Source organism: Poecile atricapillus, chromosome 1, assembly GCF_030490865.1.
Source record: "Poecile atricapillus isolate bPoeAtr1 chromosome 1, bPoeAtr1.hap1, whole genome shotgun sequence".
NCBI lineage: Eukaryota > Metazoa > Chordata > Aves > Passeriformes > Paridae > Poecile > Poecile atricapillus.
In genome coordinates, this window is record NC_081249.1 from 91,006,396 (window position 1) to 91,022,866 (window position 16,471).

General features: G+C 42.5%; 1 protein-coding gene across 1 annotated transcript; it reads left to right on the plus strand.

Annotated features, from left to right (window-relative positions):
• The first annotated feature begins 10,848 nt into the window (after positions 1–10,848).
• On the plus strand, positions 10,849–13,284 carry LOC131574791 (cytochrome c oxidase copper chaperone). Its single transcript, XM_058829537.1, has 3 exons — positions 10,849–11,080; positions 12,570–12,678; positions 13,074–13,284. The coding sequence occupies exons 1-2, from the start codon at positions 10,962–10,964 to the stop codon at positions 12,652–12,654; spliced, it is 204 nt and encodes a 67-aa protein (XP_058685520.1). The 5' UTR covers positions 10,849–10,961; the 3' UTR covers positions 12,655–12,678; positions 13,074–13,284.
• Positions 13,285–16,471: the final 3,187 nt, after the last annotated feature.

A 16,471-nucleotide genomic window follows, 5' to 3' on the forward strand; every position in this document is an offset into this window, starting at 1 on the left:
TGGAGCCCAGGTCCTACGAGGAGTGGCTGAGGGAGCTGGGGTTGTTTAGCCTGGGGAAGAGGAGGCTCGGTGGCCTTCTCTCTCTCTAGTATTCCCTGAAAGGAAGGTGTAGCCAGGTGGAGGTTGGCCTCTTCTTCCAGGCAGCAAGACAGTCTTAAGATGTGCCAGAGGAGGTTTAGATTGGGCATTAGGAGGAACTGGACATTGGGATGGTCTGCCCCGGGAGGTGGTGGCATCACCATCGGTGGAGGTGTTTAAGGAAAGACTGGATGTGGCACTTAGTGCCATGGTCTATTTGATACGGTGGTGTATGGTCATAGGTTGAACTTGGTAATATCAGAGGTCTTTTCCAACCTAATTGCTTCTCTTTTCTTCTGAGAACAGACTTGGTACGTACTGCCCAGAGAGGCTGCAGGCTTTCATCTGTAGAACATCTCAAGAGGCCTGTACAAAGCATTACAGATAAGCATCATGCTTTGCAAAACATTGCTGTTTCCTCAAGGAGGAGGCCATCCTTTTCTATGAGAAACAAAGTTGGAAGCTTCTTCATGCTAAATGTTAAAACTGGAAAGGGATAATGCTTTTGTGAACATCAGGAAATTTTCAAGCAATGCTGCCTTGGAATAGGACACAAAAAGCAGAGAAATTGCAAATGGACCCACTCTTCTGTCTATAATCTTGAAGCAAGTCCCTTATGTTAGTTATTTTGTGTATAAAACTGTATATCAAAGGGTTATTCACAGCTTGTCAAGGCTGACATAAAACACTGGCCCCTCAGTACCTCATTACAGTAGAGCAACTTCAGGACTATTCCAAATTCCTTGGCTCTGTGAATTTACTTGTAGGCAATTCAACTTTGAATGCTGGTTTACTTTCTTAAAGGCCCATCCCTTGCCTGAAGCAACAACTATTTTAGGTTAGTGGGTCAGCTGAAGATGTGTCTGAACTAAAAAATGCTGTCACAGCTTTGTTCCTGACAGATGCCATCTATATCAGTACATCTGTAGGATATGACTTCCTGCAATGGATTGATCCACACCCTAAAGATACCCAGCAGGCTGTAAAGACCCTCATTTTGCTAAAGAGCTTTACAATGTGATACCTTATGATAATCATTGATGTGGCAACAAAGGCCACTTTTTAATAGAGTTCCCTGGCATTTCTCATGATCAAGTTCAATTTTCCTTTCTTGTATCTTATTTCAGTAAAACTCCATGATTTCCATGCTGAAATTTTTCCATGCTGCCTTGGGGTAATGAGGTGTGTAAACTGTACTTTGGCCAAAAAATGATTCTTTGTTGGCTCCACCCTCTGACATTTTTCCACTTTAAGGATTTCAGAGATGACTAAATACAGGTCGCCTGGACCTCTTTTTTTCTTATGTGGAATGGATCCAGATGGAAACCAAGTTGAGGAGGAGAAATGGAATAATTAAATGGGTTCTTGAGACTGCTACAAGATGCCAAGGCATAGCCTGACAGATAAGTACTCTTTGGAGTCATATTAGACCAAAAAGGTGTAGTCCCACTATTAACTTTAACTGCATTAAATTGGCCTAAATTTGAGTTGTTGCCACATTTTCCTTTGTTCACCAGGAGCTGCCTGGCCCTACTGCCTTTGATCTGTCAAGTCTTGGCACCTGGAAGACTATGTAGGGAACCAAGTCTGGAGACTGATGTGGGTGAAAACTAACTTGTCAAAAAATAAAATATAAAAGTTTTCAGGTCACTGCATAGCTGCCTGAGGACTGGTACTCACTCATGGGAGGTGACAGGTATATGTGGCTGAGGGAAAAAGCTCAAGGTTCAGGTTCATGGAACTTGCTTTGATTAGAGTATGTGTGGGTAAAATATTGGCTAATGTTTAGTTATATTTCTAAGAAATTTCTGTGAACTACAGGTATAAAGAGTGGACAGCCTTACAACTGTTAGAAGTTGGGTTGGTTATTCCTATATCAAGTGTTCTTTGCCTGAGATCTCCATATCCTTATGGACTGAAGCTGTGTGAGAGCTGGCCAGAGCCTCAAGCACCCTGTTGTGTGCTGTGGAATGCACTGCGAGGGCAAAGTGGTGAGGTTTGGTCTGAAGGGATCTTGTTTATTTGTTTATTTATTTTTTTTTTAATATATGTCATAAACCAGACATTCCAAAGAAAAAGATTCCAACATACACAAGGCTCAGAGGAAATACTTGATCCTTGGCATTAAACTTTGGCAGTCCTGTCTATGATCAGTACTTTGGAAAAGGGACTCAAAGCATATCTAGTGGATTGATCTGTATATGTCAAGGACATATCCTGTTGCTTTGGTGAAAGTGAGCTGCAGTCAACTAAACTGTAAGCAATCAAATAAGATTCCTATTTCCTACAAAAAAACTTTTCTGATGAGCTTTCTGCTTAGCTCTGTGGGCCATAGGGTTGGGTTTTGGCTTTTGGTATTTTTTTTTAATTAATAACTTTTCCAGAACAAGACTGTGTTGGTGAGCTGGGGTGTTGTCTATCTGGATTTTTTTTTATAGCCACTTGGCTGTAGGGCACACCAGGTGCTCAGATGTATGAGTAAGCTGTCCACACCCTTGAGAGTTACTGCACAATGTCTGAGTGGATTAACTTTGCATGTTGCAAAATGGCAGAAAAGTGCACTAGTTTAGCTGCCTGTGACAAAGGCTGAGCCAAATTAATTTTACCTCACATTAACCTTGAGATAAGATGGTGTAATTTGCTGCAAGATGAATTACTGCTACTCTGTTGATGGACTTGCTATGCTGTGATGACTTGCTGATGTGTTTGAACTGTAAAATCAGACGGGGGAAGTAGAAAATTTAGCAGGGTAGGATTAGGCACTAGTTGGGAGCAGAGCAGTAGCTGAACAAAGACAAGATTGATTGGACATGAATGCGTGATGTTAGAGGAGAAACTTGGCTGGCTGAGCAAAGAAAAAATAGTAGGAGAGTGGGGTGGTAGAGAAGCAGTGTGGCATAGGGAGGAGGGAGAGACCGTGAGCAGCCAGTAGAGCAGAACTGAAGAGGTTCAGGCAAGAAAATGGGAGACCTAGGTGAGGAGCTGAAAAAGTGAGGAAGGGTGTGGAAAAGCAGGATTAGGGAGGATAAAGCAAAGAAGTTGAGCTAAACGGATGATGAATCTCTAGTCCGTTTTCCTTCTGTCCTCCACAGCCTGGGAGAGAGCTGGGTTTCTTGAATGTGACTTTCATCCTGCAATCCATGACGATCTGTGAAATCCCTGGCAAGATGTCATCCATCTGGCTTTAAATTTCATCCCATAGATGGTCATCTTCTACTCTTAGCAGGGGTCAAATGACAGCACTGTCGTGGTGCTGGATGCCTGTGATACTTGGTGGTGACTTTTTCTAGTTATTAAAAAAAAAAATCTAAGCTACGGGCCTACACTACAAAGTTCTATCCTTAAAAGCCACCGCTGAGGCTTTGATATCCAGAAGTTCCAGAAGTAATCTATTTAAAACAGGTAAAACGGTAAAACCGTTGGTGTGCCGTTTCCCATTTTTGCCACAGGATGTCACAATTCCTCCATGTATGGTTCTGCCCATCACAGGCTCTAACCTGGGTGCCACCAGTTCAGCTCTTGCATCCGAATGTGAATTGATAAAAAAAAAAAAATCAGATTCAGACCCATCCAAGGTAATCCCTTGGATTCCTGATTGTTCCCTGTCCATTCTCTGTCTGTTCTAAACGGTTTACTATGTCTGTATAATAAACATCTTTTCCAGGTGTGTGATTCAAAAGAAGTGGGAAAGCAGCAGCACAAGGCTAGTCAATGTCATTGCTGTTTTTAATCCAGAAGAAGGGAGCCTTCCTTCCAGCCAGCAAAGAGGAGGAGGAAAATGTGGTCACTATTCCCATCAGAAAGCAGAGGTAAGTCTCAAAAAGATGTGAGGAGACAGATGCTGTGAAATCTACTGCTTTGTGGATTGAGACCTCGTCTCTGTGTTGACCTTTGGCTACGGTAAGGCATGGCAACCACTGTGGAATACCTCACTTGTAACTTGTGACATCTTTTGTGTCATCTTTTGTGCCAAATGCCCTGGGAGTACTGATCGTGGTAAATGGAGCTTCACTAAGGTGAAGTCTGTGGTTAATTCGTGCTGTTTTTACTAAGAGCCATGCTAAGAGAGGCATCTTCTCATACAACAGCTGAAATGGAAAAAAAAAAAAAAAATGGATGAAATTGTTTATAGGAGACCTGTTCTCTCTTGCCTTCTTTTTCTTAGTATGACTGTGGGCACATTTCCTGTAATAAAAGCAACATACAGATGAGGATAGCCTAAATAGTCAAAGTTCAAAGGAAAAATAGTAGTAGTTCTTTGTGATCACAGTTAAAGAATTCACTTCCAAGCCTGCTAAAAGACTTCTGTAATTATTTCAATTAGCACTTAAAAAAAAAATAAATTAAAAAAGAAGGCAGAATTAAGGACATTTTCAGCCTATGGTTCAAATTGTGACAAAACCCAAATTTTACCAATATTTCAGGCATTTTCTGGAGGACACTCATATACTTAACTTCATTTGGGTTGGATCATCTCCTTAAATGATGATTCTTAAAGAATAGAGCTGACATCTGGACGATTTGCAGGGCAGTAGTCTGGTATGTTGTCTTGCCTCCGGAGGAAAAGGATCTTGGATTGAACTCCTTAGGGAACTAGTGAATTCCTAATGTTCTCACTCCTTTCATGTAATATTCAGAGGAATAAATGCCAATACCATTGAGTTAGCTTGCAGGTCTCAAGTTTCAGTGTATTAAGACACCTTTCTGAATTTTTGTGCTTGCCTGATCTGAAGTGAGCATTAGAAACTCCTGATTTTCTGTGACTATTTTAGCCACTCCACAGAAATTAAATACCTGGACAGAAGTGCTGCAGAGATTAATTTCAGCTTAATATGACACAGTATAGCTCTTCCAAATATTACACTCTTATTTACTCTTAAACAATTAGTGCAACATAATCTTAATACAATCTATTAAAGCTTTCATCATTTTCTTATCATCCTTTAATTGCAATCCACCAGATGAAGGTCACATGAGGGCTAACACACATCCAGGAGCACAGGGGTTTAGGCCTACCAGATATAAAAAGGTGAAGAAGCAGTGAGGCCACTGGAAGAAAAAAGTTAGAATCAGATGGGGTCTCAACAGAGCCCTTTCAAGGACTGGGGAAGGATGTAGAAGTATCACTTCCTTCATGTAAGAGAACACAGCCTGCACTCTCTTCAGTCTTGCAAGTTCCCTTGTCTTTCCCTTCTGTCTTTGCCTGCACCCACACAGTCCTTCCCACATCACAGTCTCACATGGTGGAGACTGAACCAAACAGGATCTAGAGTACATCATCGTTGCCTTGACATACGGACTGTGAGAACACGGTAAGAACTCAGCCTCTAGTGTGTTGAGCTGGAAACATCCTCTCTTTGATATGCATGGAGCCCTAGGAGAGAACCAGACCTTGAAGAATCCTTCTCATTTTAAATAAGTGACTAGAGCAGTTAATGTCAGACCATACGGGAAGCATGGAGTAAAATGAAGTTATACAGAGTAAGTACCAACCTAAGACAGTAAAATAGCGCACAGCATATTGAAAGTCAGGGTGAAATAGTCAGGATGTGGGCTTGAGCTGAGCACTTAGATTAAATTTTCTGCCATGTAGATGACATATGTTCCCATGTCACTTTTAAAAAAAATAATTGTACTTCAGATACATAATGTATTAAGGAAGATGTCAATGTAAGTAGGCTCTCTTGAGAATCCCCCCACCTGCATATGAAGGTGTCCTAATGCTTCTTAATATCTGACCATTAAGCACTTGATAGTCAAGTCCCATTGATTTTGGTGGGAATCAGGATTATACAGATTCTTGAGAAGATCTGCAAGAAGCAAAGTAAAAGAAAACAAGTGCAAATGAATGAGGTGTTCAAAGTTGAAATCTAGAATGACCACTTATGTGAAAGAAATGGCTTCAGAGTGACTGAACTTTCTACATTATCTAGTTGCTTCATGAAGAAACAGCTGTGGGGATTCTGAATGGATTCAGAAGATATGTGATGTTGCAGGCTTTTTATAAGCAGCTTGCAGCACTGCACAGTATACGTCTTGATGCAATATTTAAAATAAGTGAGATGTTGGAATGTGAGTACATAGAAGTATGCAGCTGCAGTCAGTAAAGTTTCAAATATGGAATGACTCATGTATTTGTAAATGCTGAGGATTCCTTCCAGGCTTCCAGTTAGGTCCTGCAGTTCATTGAGATTGTTAAACCATTTTCTGTAGTGGAGCTTTACATTTCATAAAATCATGAGAGACTTAAATATATTCAAACAAGCCCGGTTTGCCACTGACACAGGCATCAAAATGGCATGCCATCAAGCAGAATAAAATTGTTAATAGCAGCAACACTTACAGGGAAAAAAAAGGACAAATGGAATGTGTGCAGTAGAAAAGAAGCGGAGTTTCTTTTGCTGCTTCTCAACTTACTGACAGCTGAACACCATTCACCAGAGTTGCAGAAACACTGCCTGGTTTGCAGCAGAACTGATAAAGGTTAGAAGTTTTTATTATGGAGGTTTTATGGAGCTACAGTAAGATGTGGGTTTTTTTCAGTACACAGGCTCCTGGACTTGGGCTCTGAATGAGGTTTCCTGTGATGTACAAGCACAGACTTTAGGCAGTATTTGCTTTTTGTGGGGTGACTAATTGGAGATGCTTGCATGTAGTGGTTTATATTAAAAGTGGCTCAGCTGTCTGATTCTGGTCAGTTCTGAAAATTTATATAGGTCTTTTTGCAGAAGTTTGAAAATCTTGTTCTTTCCAAGTCATGAGAACTGATAATAGAAGAGCTTTCCTCTTTGGAAAGATCTTTATAGGCTGCTGTCTTGGGTAACTCTGCAATATTGGGAAAAAAATCAACTTCCTCATGGGTGACTAATGTGTATCTGCTTCATGCCTAAGTGCTTTTAAACCTAGTATAATTTTTTTTTCTGATTTTTACCTGAAACAGCAAGTCTGACTATTGTGTAGGGACAGCCTTCTGCAGATTCATGTCTTTGGGAGGACTATTGATGTTATTTCCTAAATGCAGGTTAAAATTTCCTACTTACTAAGACTATCAGACACAGAGACTATCAGAAAATAGACAGTTGTCTTCTTCTGTCATGCTCTTTTGTTGTATTGATAACACATGCTGCCATTTGAGTGCAAACACCTGTCCTTCCCACAAGTCTGTGCAATGGGTTTTATTCCAGAATGCTCAGATTTTCATGGGTGTTTCCTCCACAAAAGGGAACAGCTGGTCAGTCACCCAGCAAGCACTGAAATAAGCCTGACCAGCCTTTAAATGCACATTGAACATCAGCTACTTCGTATCTGCATTGTGGAAAAGCTGCCACGTGTCCCGTGTCTAATGGCTCAGAGTTCCTGCTTCTAACATATGTGGGATGGGCAGGTTATTTTGTGGCATGGTACAAAACACCAGCTTCCTTCTTTTGCCTTATTACCAGGGAGACTGCACACAGAACTTGCTGATGCAGATTTTGCAGTGTTGCATGTGTGGCAAATTCCTGTCTTTACTAATGTTTGGATATGCTTTCAATGGACAGTGACAAGAAGGGACATAATATCAAAGTGATGAAAGTCCTAAACCTAGCACAAACTGGTAAGAGATGTGCAGAAAACAATGTGAGGAAGGCATTAATATCTTTTAAATTTATACCAAGGCTTGTAGGAGGGTTGTTGTCTTCTTTACTGGGGAGAGCAGGGCCAGAGTTCTGGTCCTGGCATGAGACCTCAGAATATCTGGGATGCTGTGGGCCGAGTCTTGCTGTTAGAGATAACAGTTCTGGTTTTAAACAGGAAAGTGACTTCATTCTTTAAAACTACCTTCTGCCTCCAGACTGATGCTCTGAAGATTTGGCTGTATTTCTGGAAAGAGATGATCTGTTGGAGTACTGGCTTTTTAGAGCATTCAAGAGACACAAAAGTCTTTAAAGTAATCTTGATTCTGCTCTTGTGTTTCTAAGGGCTTGTTTGCCGGTAAGAAAGGAGACTTCCTCCATACTAATTTCCAAGGTGATCTCCCAGGAAGGAGATGGTTCAGTCCTGTGGTACAGAATCCTTGTGTACAGAATTCATGCTGTAGTCCTGAAACATAAGGATTTGCCTCTTCAGTCTGGGAAGGGACTGGTGCATTGCTTCTTGAGGTGATATCAGTCCAGTATCCAAACCCCTTGCCTTTACCTAAAGGTGGGGTTTGAAGCTTAGAGGGGATGTAAATAATCACTTCAGAGTCTCTTCCATTGTACTAGATGGGAGCACAAGTCCTTCTATCCCAGCATTCATTCTCTCTCTGGTTCCACTGCTGAGTGATAGCATTTGGTAGTTACAGGTCTGCAACTTGGATCAAAAAGAGAAACTCTGTCCTGTTCTTGGGCAGTTAATGTAACAGGCAGCAGGGTCCTGACAAGACATCTTGCCCAGAGCTTTGAAATCCTTTATTTTCACATTATCTAAGCATTGACACAAAACATAACCAATTTCTTTGACAACAAAACACAGCATATGGTTGACAGGGCTGCTGGAACATTGGCTGTCTTATGTTTATACTCAGTCAAAACCAAAAATACTTCTTTAGACTTTATTGAACAGGTTTCTTTTTTCAAGATGATAAAGTCGTTCCCAGAATAGGCACTACATGTAAAATATCAAAATACCTTCAGCTCAGTTTCATCACACAAAATTTCCACAGCTTAATTTACCTTCTATCATGTATATCAGAAGTGTGAAAAATCTGGAAAACCCCAGACTGCCCCAGACTGTTGCTTTCAACTGACATTGATAGGGGCTTACCAAACCTAACAATGAATGTAAATACATTTTTTAGGTTCCTTGAAAAATCTGTCCATTGGAGACAAGTACATATTTTTTTGGACAACCATTCTTTTAGTGAGTGAAACTGAAGGCACAAGAAGCCAACAACGATTGCAGTGCTGCTGTGATGTTTACAGATTATGAGCCACTGCTGTATGTTCTTCAATTATGATAAAGGGCTATACAGGGGAAATAATTTGGAAATCCATGACAGCTGGGCAGTCTCTCCCGATTTCACCCATTAGTCCTCTAAATACAGAGCTGTAAATAACCAGTGCAACCTGCAGTCCTTGGACTCTTACATGTGGCACCAGGCTACCAAATGATATGGCAGCTTGAGGGAGGGTCTTTTTTCATCATCCCTTTTAGAGACTGAGATCTTTCACTGGATCTTTTTTCCTGGGTACTCGTTCTGACAGTTTTCTCGCAGTCTCATCTCAGTAGCCTGCCCTTAGCTATTCCTCCTTAACTGGTAGATAAATTTTTCTTTCTGACACATAGCTCTCTAACATAATTCATCTGCCATTGTCAGTAGACAGAGGACAAATAGAAAACAAAAATCACGGAGTTAACAATCTATTTTTATGCACAATGCAATTCAGAAGAGAAATGGCTGTGGTCTCCCCTCTGCATTGTACTCCAAATTAGTGCAATGTGTCAAAATGTGTTAACCATGCTTTAATGGCTATTGTCTTCCTTCTCCTCCCTTAACAGCCTCTGTCCTTTCATCCCACCAAGAAACGATTCCTTCTTCTGGGGCAATTCTGTTACAAACTGTTATCCTGCAGGGAGCACGTGGAGAACTGATGTGTTTTTGATAGATGTTTCAATCTCGGCTTTTATCTTGCAGCATGTTTGTGTGAATTTGGGAAAATCATATTTTGGTCAACAAGTGCAACCTGTACGTGTTCCAGATCCTCACACCTGGCTGCATGGCCTCACAATGCATGTGTGCTGAACCAGGAGGCTCAAGTGTGGGTGCAGGTCACCTGAACAGTCTTGCCAAAAAATGGCACAGTAACAGGCTACTGAGCGGAGATCCATGGATAATTCAGTAGGTGACTGATTAGGTGAGTGTTATATGACACTTTCTGCTTCTCCTTGTTCTTGTCAGTGTTCCTACAATTTTGGATCCCCTTAATACACAGTTTCTGGGGTCAGTGGTACATAAGCTGGTGGTCATCATCTCCCCCTACCAGAATTAACTTTTACCCAGCTGGAGCTATTTTAACACAATTGCTGAGTTGGCTTTTTTTTTTTACTTTCTTCTTTATCTTGGGAGTTCTGCCAGATGTCCCTGTGGCCTATAAATTCTTCATTCTTTGTGTCCAGTATCAATGCACATTCTTCTTTCCAAGATCTGTAACTTTCCCCCCAGGTCTGAGATCACTGAAGCATGTCAAGCATGGACAGCACTTGGAGCTTGTTAGTTGCTCTCTGTTTCACAGATTAACTATCCCTTCTTGTTGCTTACGCTTGAAAGCATAAAAGATAAAGCATCAGAGCATCTTTTTGCAACAATGCCAAGGGCCGGCCCGGCTGGGCCGCTGCCATAAATCACAACATTAATGTTCCCAGTGATGGTGACTGTGCTGTATCCGTGTAGCCACCGCCACAAAAGAACCGATCCTCTGTTTTCCCCATTGGCTGAGTAGGAAGAAAGAGGTTTAGGTGGCTGGCCACAACTTCCAGCGCGGAGCCCGGCGCTGGCGGAGCCCAGGGCGTCACTCGCTGCTCTTGCTGACTGCAGCGGCTGCCAGCGGCTCTCGCCTGACGACGCCATTTTTCCTTCCCGCCGCCCGCTCCCTCCTTCCCCTTCTGGCTCCTTCAGCACCGAGTGTCCCTGCTAAAACGTCACTTTCGCCCCACCGCTGTGTGGCAGCGCCCGCCCTCGCCTTGGGGCGGTGGCCGGGAAGAGGCGGGGGAGCCGGCGGGAGGAGGGCTCCGCTCCTCCCGCTCTCTCCCAGCAGGCCGCGGGCCGGGAAGGGGCGGGCGAGGTTTCCCGGAACCAGCAGCGCTCGCACGGCTGACGCCGGCCCGTTCTGCCCGCGGGCTCAGGGTGCCGGGAAGCGCCCGCCATGTCCTCGGTGGCCGCCGCTAGCTGCGATGGCAAGGGCGCGGGGGAGGCGCGGGAGGAGAAAAAGCCGCTGAAGGCCTGCTGCGCCTGCCCCGAGACCAAGAAGGCGCGGGACGCCTGGTAGGGACCCGGCCCGAGCTCCCCGCGGCGGCCCCTCCGCGCCCGGGCGTTCCCCCTCCCGCCGGTGTGTGTGCCCTGCCCCGCCGGGATGCCTGCCCGGCCCGCCCCCTCCTCCCTTCCAGGGGTTTGTGCCCTTGCCGGCGTGCGCCGGGGGTTTTGGGGAGCTCCCCCCGCCCCGAAAGGAGCGTGCGGGAGCATCCGAGGAAGGAGGGAGAGTGCAGAGAAGGAGAGGAAACTGTCTTAAAAGGTTAATTTAGCAACGAAGAGATTAAAACCTCATCGCCTGTGTTTAAAACAGGTTTCAAAGAGCCTGCTTGTAAATCTGCACTATTGAAGCAACACGTACCAGCAGATGATAACTTCTTTGTTGTTCACCTGAGTATAAATTATGTTCTTTTTTAAATAAAGCAAAATACTCTGTTTTTTTGAGTCTCAGAGGATATTTCCCAGAGAAGCTCAAAATTGGACGGTGACCTGTATAGTTGCACTAGTAATTATAGGCTTAGTCATGATCATAGGACTTATAAAATAGTATGAAGTGCACCCTCAAAATGGAGCTCCTTTGACAGTGAATCTTTAAAGTTTAAAAAACTTTATCTTGATGACCAAGTTGTCTTTTTTTTTTTTTTTTTTTTTACTTTGCTGGTGGTATAGATGGTGTTTGGTAGGTGACATAATACTGAACACTGTTTTTGCTAAATTTAGGGGAGCATGTCCATGGTAGAGTGGTGGTGAATCCAGGGCCACCTAAGAAAAGGGTGGTAGGATGGATGTTACTGGTCAGATGGAGTTGCCCTGGGCAGCCAGGGGATGTGTCCATGCTCATTGTAGTAGAACCTAAGAAGAAAACTAAACAGCTCTGGCATTCAGTCAAAAAGCAAGTCTGAAATGCTTTTGTGGTATATATGACATACCAACAATGAGAAGCTCTTACTTGGATGGATAGCATCAAAAGTTACCGTGTACGGTGAATAGTTTTTTTAACAATAGCTGGACAGGTGTTGTGTTTTGTTTTGCTTTTTGCTTCAGGGTCCTTAAATTGCAACTGAAGTTGGACTAAAATATCATCTACTGATTCAGCTGCTGTGTATTGGTCTCTTAACTGGAGAAATTTTGTTGCTTCCCTACTGAATAATTTGAAACTCGCAAGCTCAGCGTACTTGATGATGTGACAGCCTTGTGTTGTATAACAAATCCCCATCCGGACTTGCCCAGAATAGACCCTGGCCTGTTAACAGGAAGTTCTGGTATGCCTGTTGTCAGAGTTGTAGGTGCACAGCTCCAGACTTGGGTAACTTTTTGGGATAGTTTATACTGTCCAAAACAGCACTACCCTGGATAGGACAGACAAAAAAACCCCACCAAAAACAGTCCTCTGTATCCTAATAGGGATTTTTAATTTTCGCCAACAGTTTGACAGTTCTGTTTCTTTGAGTAAAAGTAAGTGAACATTTTATTGCTGAACCCTGGAAATCTTTTTGTTTTGCAGCATTATTGAGAAGGGAGAAGAAAATTGTGGGCACCTAATTGAAGCTCACAAAGAGTGTATGAGAGCTCTGGGCTTCAAAATATGAGTGAGATGAACAGGACTGAGTGGGGTGAGTACAGCCTTCAGGACTTCTGCCTCTGAAGTGTCCTGGCACCTTAGCTGGTGCCACTGGCAGGCCCAGAGTACTGTTCATGATGGTGTTGCCCTTACAACAGAGAAGGCAGACCGATCCTCATTGACATTATAGCCAACGTTGCTGTCCCGTGAGGGTGGTGAAGCCCTGGGCAGTACCCAGCCTCTGTGAGTCACCCTTCAGCAGTAGAGAATGGTGCTGTCTCTGCTGTCTTCTAAGAGATCCAAACCTCAGTTTAAATTTCTGGTGCTAGGGCACATATTGGTTTTTGTGGGTTTGTGCTTGGGGTTTTTTTTGCTGACTGTTGAACTATTGCTCAATATCCAGTGGAAATCCATGTTTTGTGAAGCTGTGTTTCCTTTCTTTTCTAGATGATGTCTTTGGTGTGACTGTGTTCTGGAAAGCTGCAAAGTAAATTATTTCTGCGAGTTACTTCAAAGAGCAAATATAAACCAAGAATATATTTATAAAATCTTTAATGATAGAGTATGTATCACATCTGTAGCTTTTCCACTGTTTGCTCTTGACCACTGCTATAGAAAATATATTTTTTCCTCGTAATAAAAGCCTGAAAATGACCAATGTTCCTGACTTCTGTTTCTTTTTAAGTAAAGAAATGACAGTGTCCTCCTTTACTGAAAACAGTATGCTTCAGGAATGAGAGAATGAGAAAAGCCTGCTTAATCATTAACATAGGAACACTGATTACTGTGGTGGTGTGGTTGAACAGAAAGGACTTTGGTGGGTTTTCCCACTGATGCAAATTGTGAAATCATGCTGGTAGCATTGCATTCATAGCTTTTAGCAGTCATGCTGAAGCTTGTAGTGTGCTCATGACAGTGGCTGTAACTATGTTTGTGCAAAAGTGACCACGAACTTACAAAATGAGCTTCCTTAAGTCAAAACTGAATTTGATTTCCCCTGTTCAAATTCTTCCGACGGTTTTTGAGTCCCGTTACCCAAGCTTCAGTATTATAATGAAAAATTAGGTACTTCCCATAGCAGAGGATTGCTCTCTGTCACTGCAGGTGACTTTTATGCACAGGTTACTTGCCTGAAAGTAAAGCGGTTTTTTTTATGCTGAGTTTTTGTTGTGTTGGTCTTGTGCTATGCATGCATGGACTTTTGTTTTCTGGCTTCTTTTTTCACTTGTATGAGATGATAGTGGGAGGGTGGTTGTTGCCTTTGATTCCTTCTTACAATCTAGAGAAACATTATGTGCAATTTCTGGTTTGTTACAGTTGGGGCTTTTCTGGCTTCATACATTGTAACTGTGCAACCCTAATGTTACTCTTCCTGTGGTGAGTTGACTTTCCTGAAGATGATACTACTAATCACTTTTTGTCCAGATGAGTTTTCTCTTCAGAAGCTGAATATACAAAATCTGTGCTTTGTCTAGATTTTTCTCCTGGCTTTGATCCTGCAGGAGGGATGGGCACAGTCATGATTGTTTCTCTGCCTGCTGGGCCCTGCATATCCTAATCTAGCAATGGCTTTTGATTGTGAACATTTAGGATGTGGCACTTGGTGCTGCTTCTGCTGAGACTCACAAGTTGTGTGAGGAGAGTTTAGACTCTTCCTCTAGGAATGTTTTCAGGACATCCTGTCTTGAGGCAAGAGTTGTGTTCATGCTGGCTTTCAGCCTCAGAGTAGGGATGCAGGTGTGGCTCTGGCAGAAAGCATTCAAAGCTGCCTGTGCCATTGTAGCTGTTTGAGTATCAGGACCTGGTGGTCTTCTTGGTGCTTATTACTGTCTTGAGGTAAAAATTCAATAAGGTTATTTCTTGTTGAACCATTGTGTGTCAGAGGATGAACTGAAGAGAATGCTAAACTGTGGATGTTAGCCTGCTTTGTGTTAGCATGGTCTGGGTAAACTGCGGAAATGGTGCCGCAGAGCAGAGATTGGCCAAACGAGAGTGGAATGCTGTTTATATCAGGTCAAGAAAAGAAAAAAATCATAATCCTGCAGAATTTTACACAAACTCTATTCACTTAAGGATTGGGATGTTTAGACCTGCATGAAGGTAAAAGCGTGGCAAGTACTTTAGGAAGTTTTTGGAAATGAGTGGGATGCTGGTGTACCTGTGTGCAGCAAGTACAGAAAGGATACTGGACAAATCTATACTCAAAATCAACAACAGAAGACCCTTGTAGTCAAATCAAATTCCTTGCTGAGCGGCTTAATTTCTTACTATGGTATTCCTGTGGAGGGGATTCAGGGTTTCGTTCAGGGAGTGGGAGTTCCTATGTTAGTACTTACTGACATTGTTGGTGGCAGACACTGCCCTGCATATGGTGATGTATACCTTGAGGGTGTGAAACATGGCAGTAGCAGGAAACTTGACTAAACTATAGAGCAGCCCAACTACATACTGTACATGCCATCTTTGAACCTTTGTCATTCACTGTGAGCTTGTCTGGAGTAGGCTTGAGACTTCCCCAACAGTTGTAAATCAAATGTGCATACTTTAGAGCTACAGGGTTTATTAGTGTGTAACAATTTTGCAGGTTAATGCCAGCACTGTATAATAAATCAAAAAAGAGGTGTTTGATTATGCCCTCTCTGACTTTAAGCCACCAAGGTCTTAGGTCATCAAACTAGTTTTCAGCTTATGGGATCACCTGTTGACTTCCTGAGGGATGGGCAAAATAACCAGTCATTCAGCTGCTGTGAGATTTAGGACTGATAATCTCTGTGTTGTGTGGCTCTCAAGGACAGAGGATTTATTTGCCAAACATAGTGCAGACTGTACCTGCATTGCATCATCACATGCAACTGAATATTAAGTGCTACTGGTTGAGTCCATTTTAAGTGGGGAAATCAGTGAAATACCTGTTTCCACACTGCCTGTATCAGGGCTGAAAAGCTTGGCATGTCTATTTTTCTTCTTCACAAACACATTTTGAAGTAATGCTTTTGTGTTTTTTTCCCAGGGAAGGGTCTTAATGCTGTTCAGGTGTTTTCTATAAACTTGCCATCTTCATTCCAAATAGTTTTCAACTTTGGTATGTCAATTTCCCATTGAATCAGTACTGGCTTTTGAACATTCATCTTGGATGAACCAGCATCCCTGGATGAAGGGCACTTACTCTAATCCAAAGTAAGGCATGAAAAGAAAATGTCTCTTTGCTAATAAGAGAGTTTTTTTACTTTTGCTGGGTGGAAAATGGAGAGTAATGTGAAGATGATCTGTATGGCCATGGTACTGTCAAGGAAGAAAGGAAGATTTAGTCTTGGTGGTTCAATCACTTTACAAATCTTCCTTTTAGAAATCTGAGTCTGAAAACTAAATTAATCTCGTGTGTGCTTCGAGATCTACCTTTTAAAGTGCCGTATTGTTCTCTCTACAGTGTCACATTGGGACCCTGCAGAAAAGTTGTGCAGTTTCTAATGAGAGCTTTGTGCTGTTACTGCTGTGGGTTGAAAGCTTCCTGTTTGCCTTTCACAGAGAAATCACAACAGGTCATCCTCACCCACAGTGCTGGTTTCAGCATCACTGCAATACCACTGTTTATGTTCTGAAGCTGAAGGACTTTCTTTGTCTTAATGAGTCATTAACACTGTGTTCCAGCTTATTTCTTACTCAGGAATTTACCTAACTGAAGAATTAAATTATTAACTTCCTTTTTTCCCACTCTGATGTTCCTGCAAAAGGATTTTGGTAGTATGAAAAGGTAGGATAAATTGCAATGCTGCTTCTCAGGATGCTTCCTCTAATCTAGTTCTACATTTCTATTCATAGCAGTTCAGTTTTGTCTCACAGATCTT

What these genes read in the sequence shown, in the direction of transcription:
- LOC131574791 (XM_058829537.1), top strand. Translation starts at nt 10,962, where the DNA reads ATGTCCTCGGTGGCCGCCGCTAGCTGCGATGGCAAGGGCGCGGGGGAG. An exon ending in AAGAAGGCGCGGGACGCCTG is followed by an intron (nt 11,081 to 12,569) that starts GTAGGGACCCGG and finishes TTTGTTTTGCAG; the next exon opens with CATTATTGAGAAGGGAGAAG.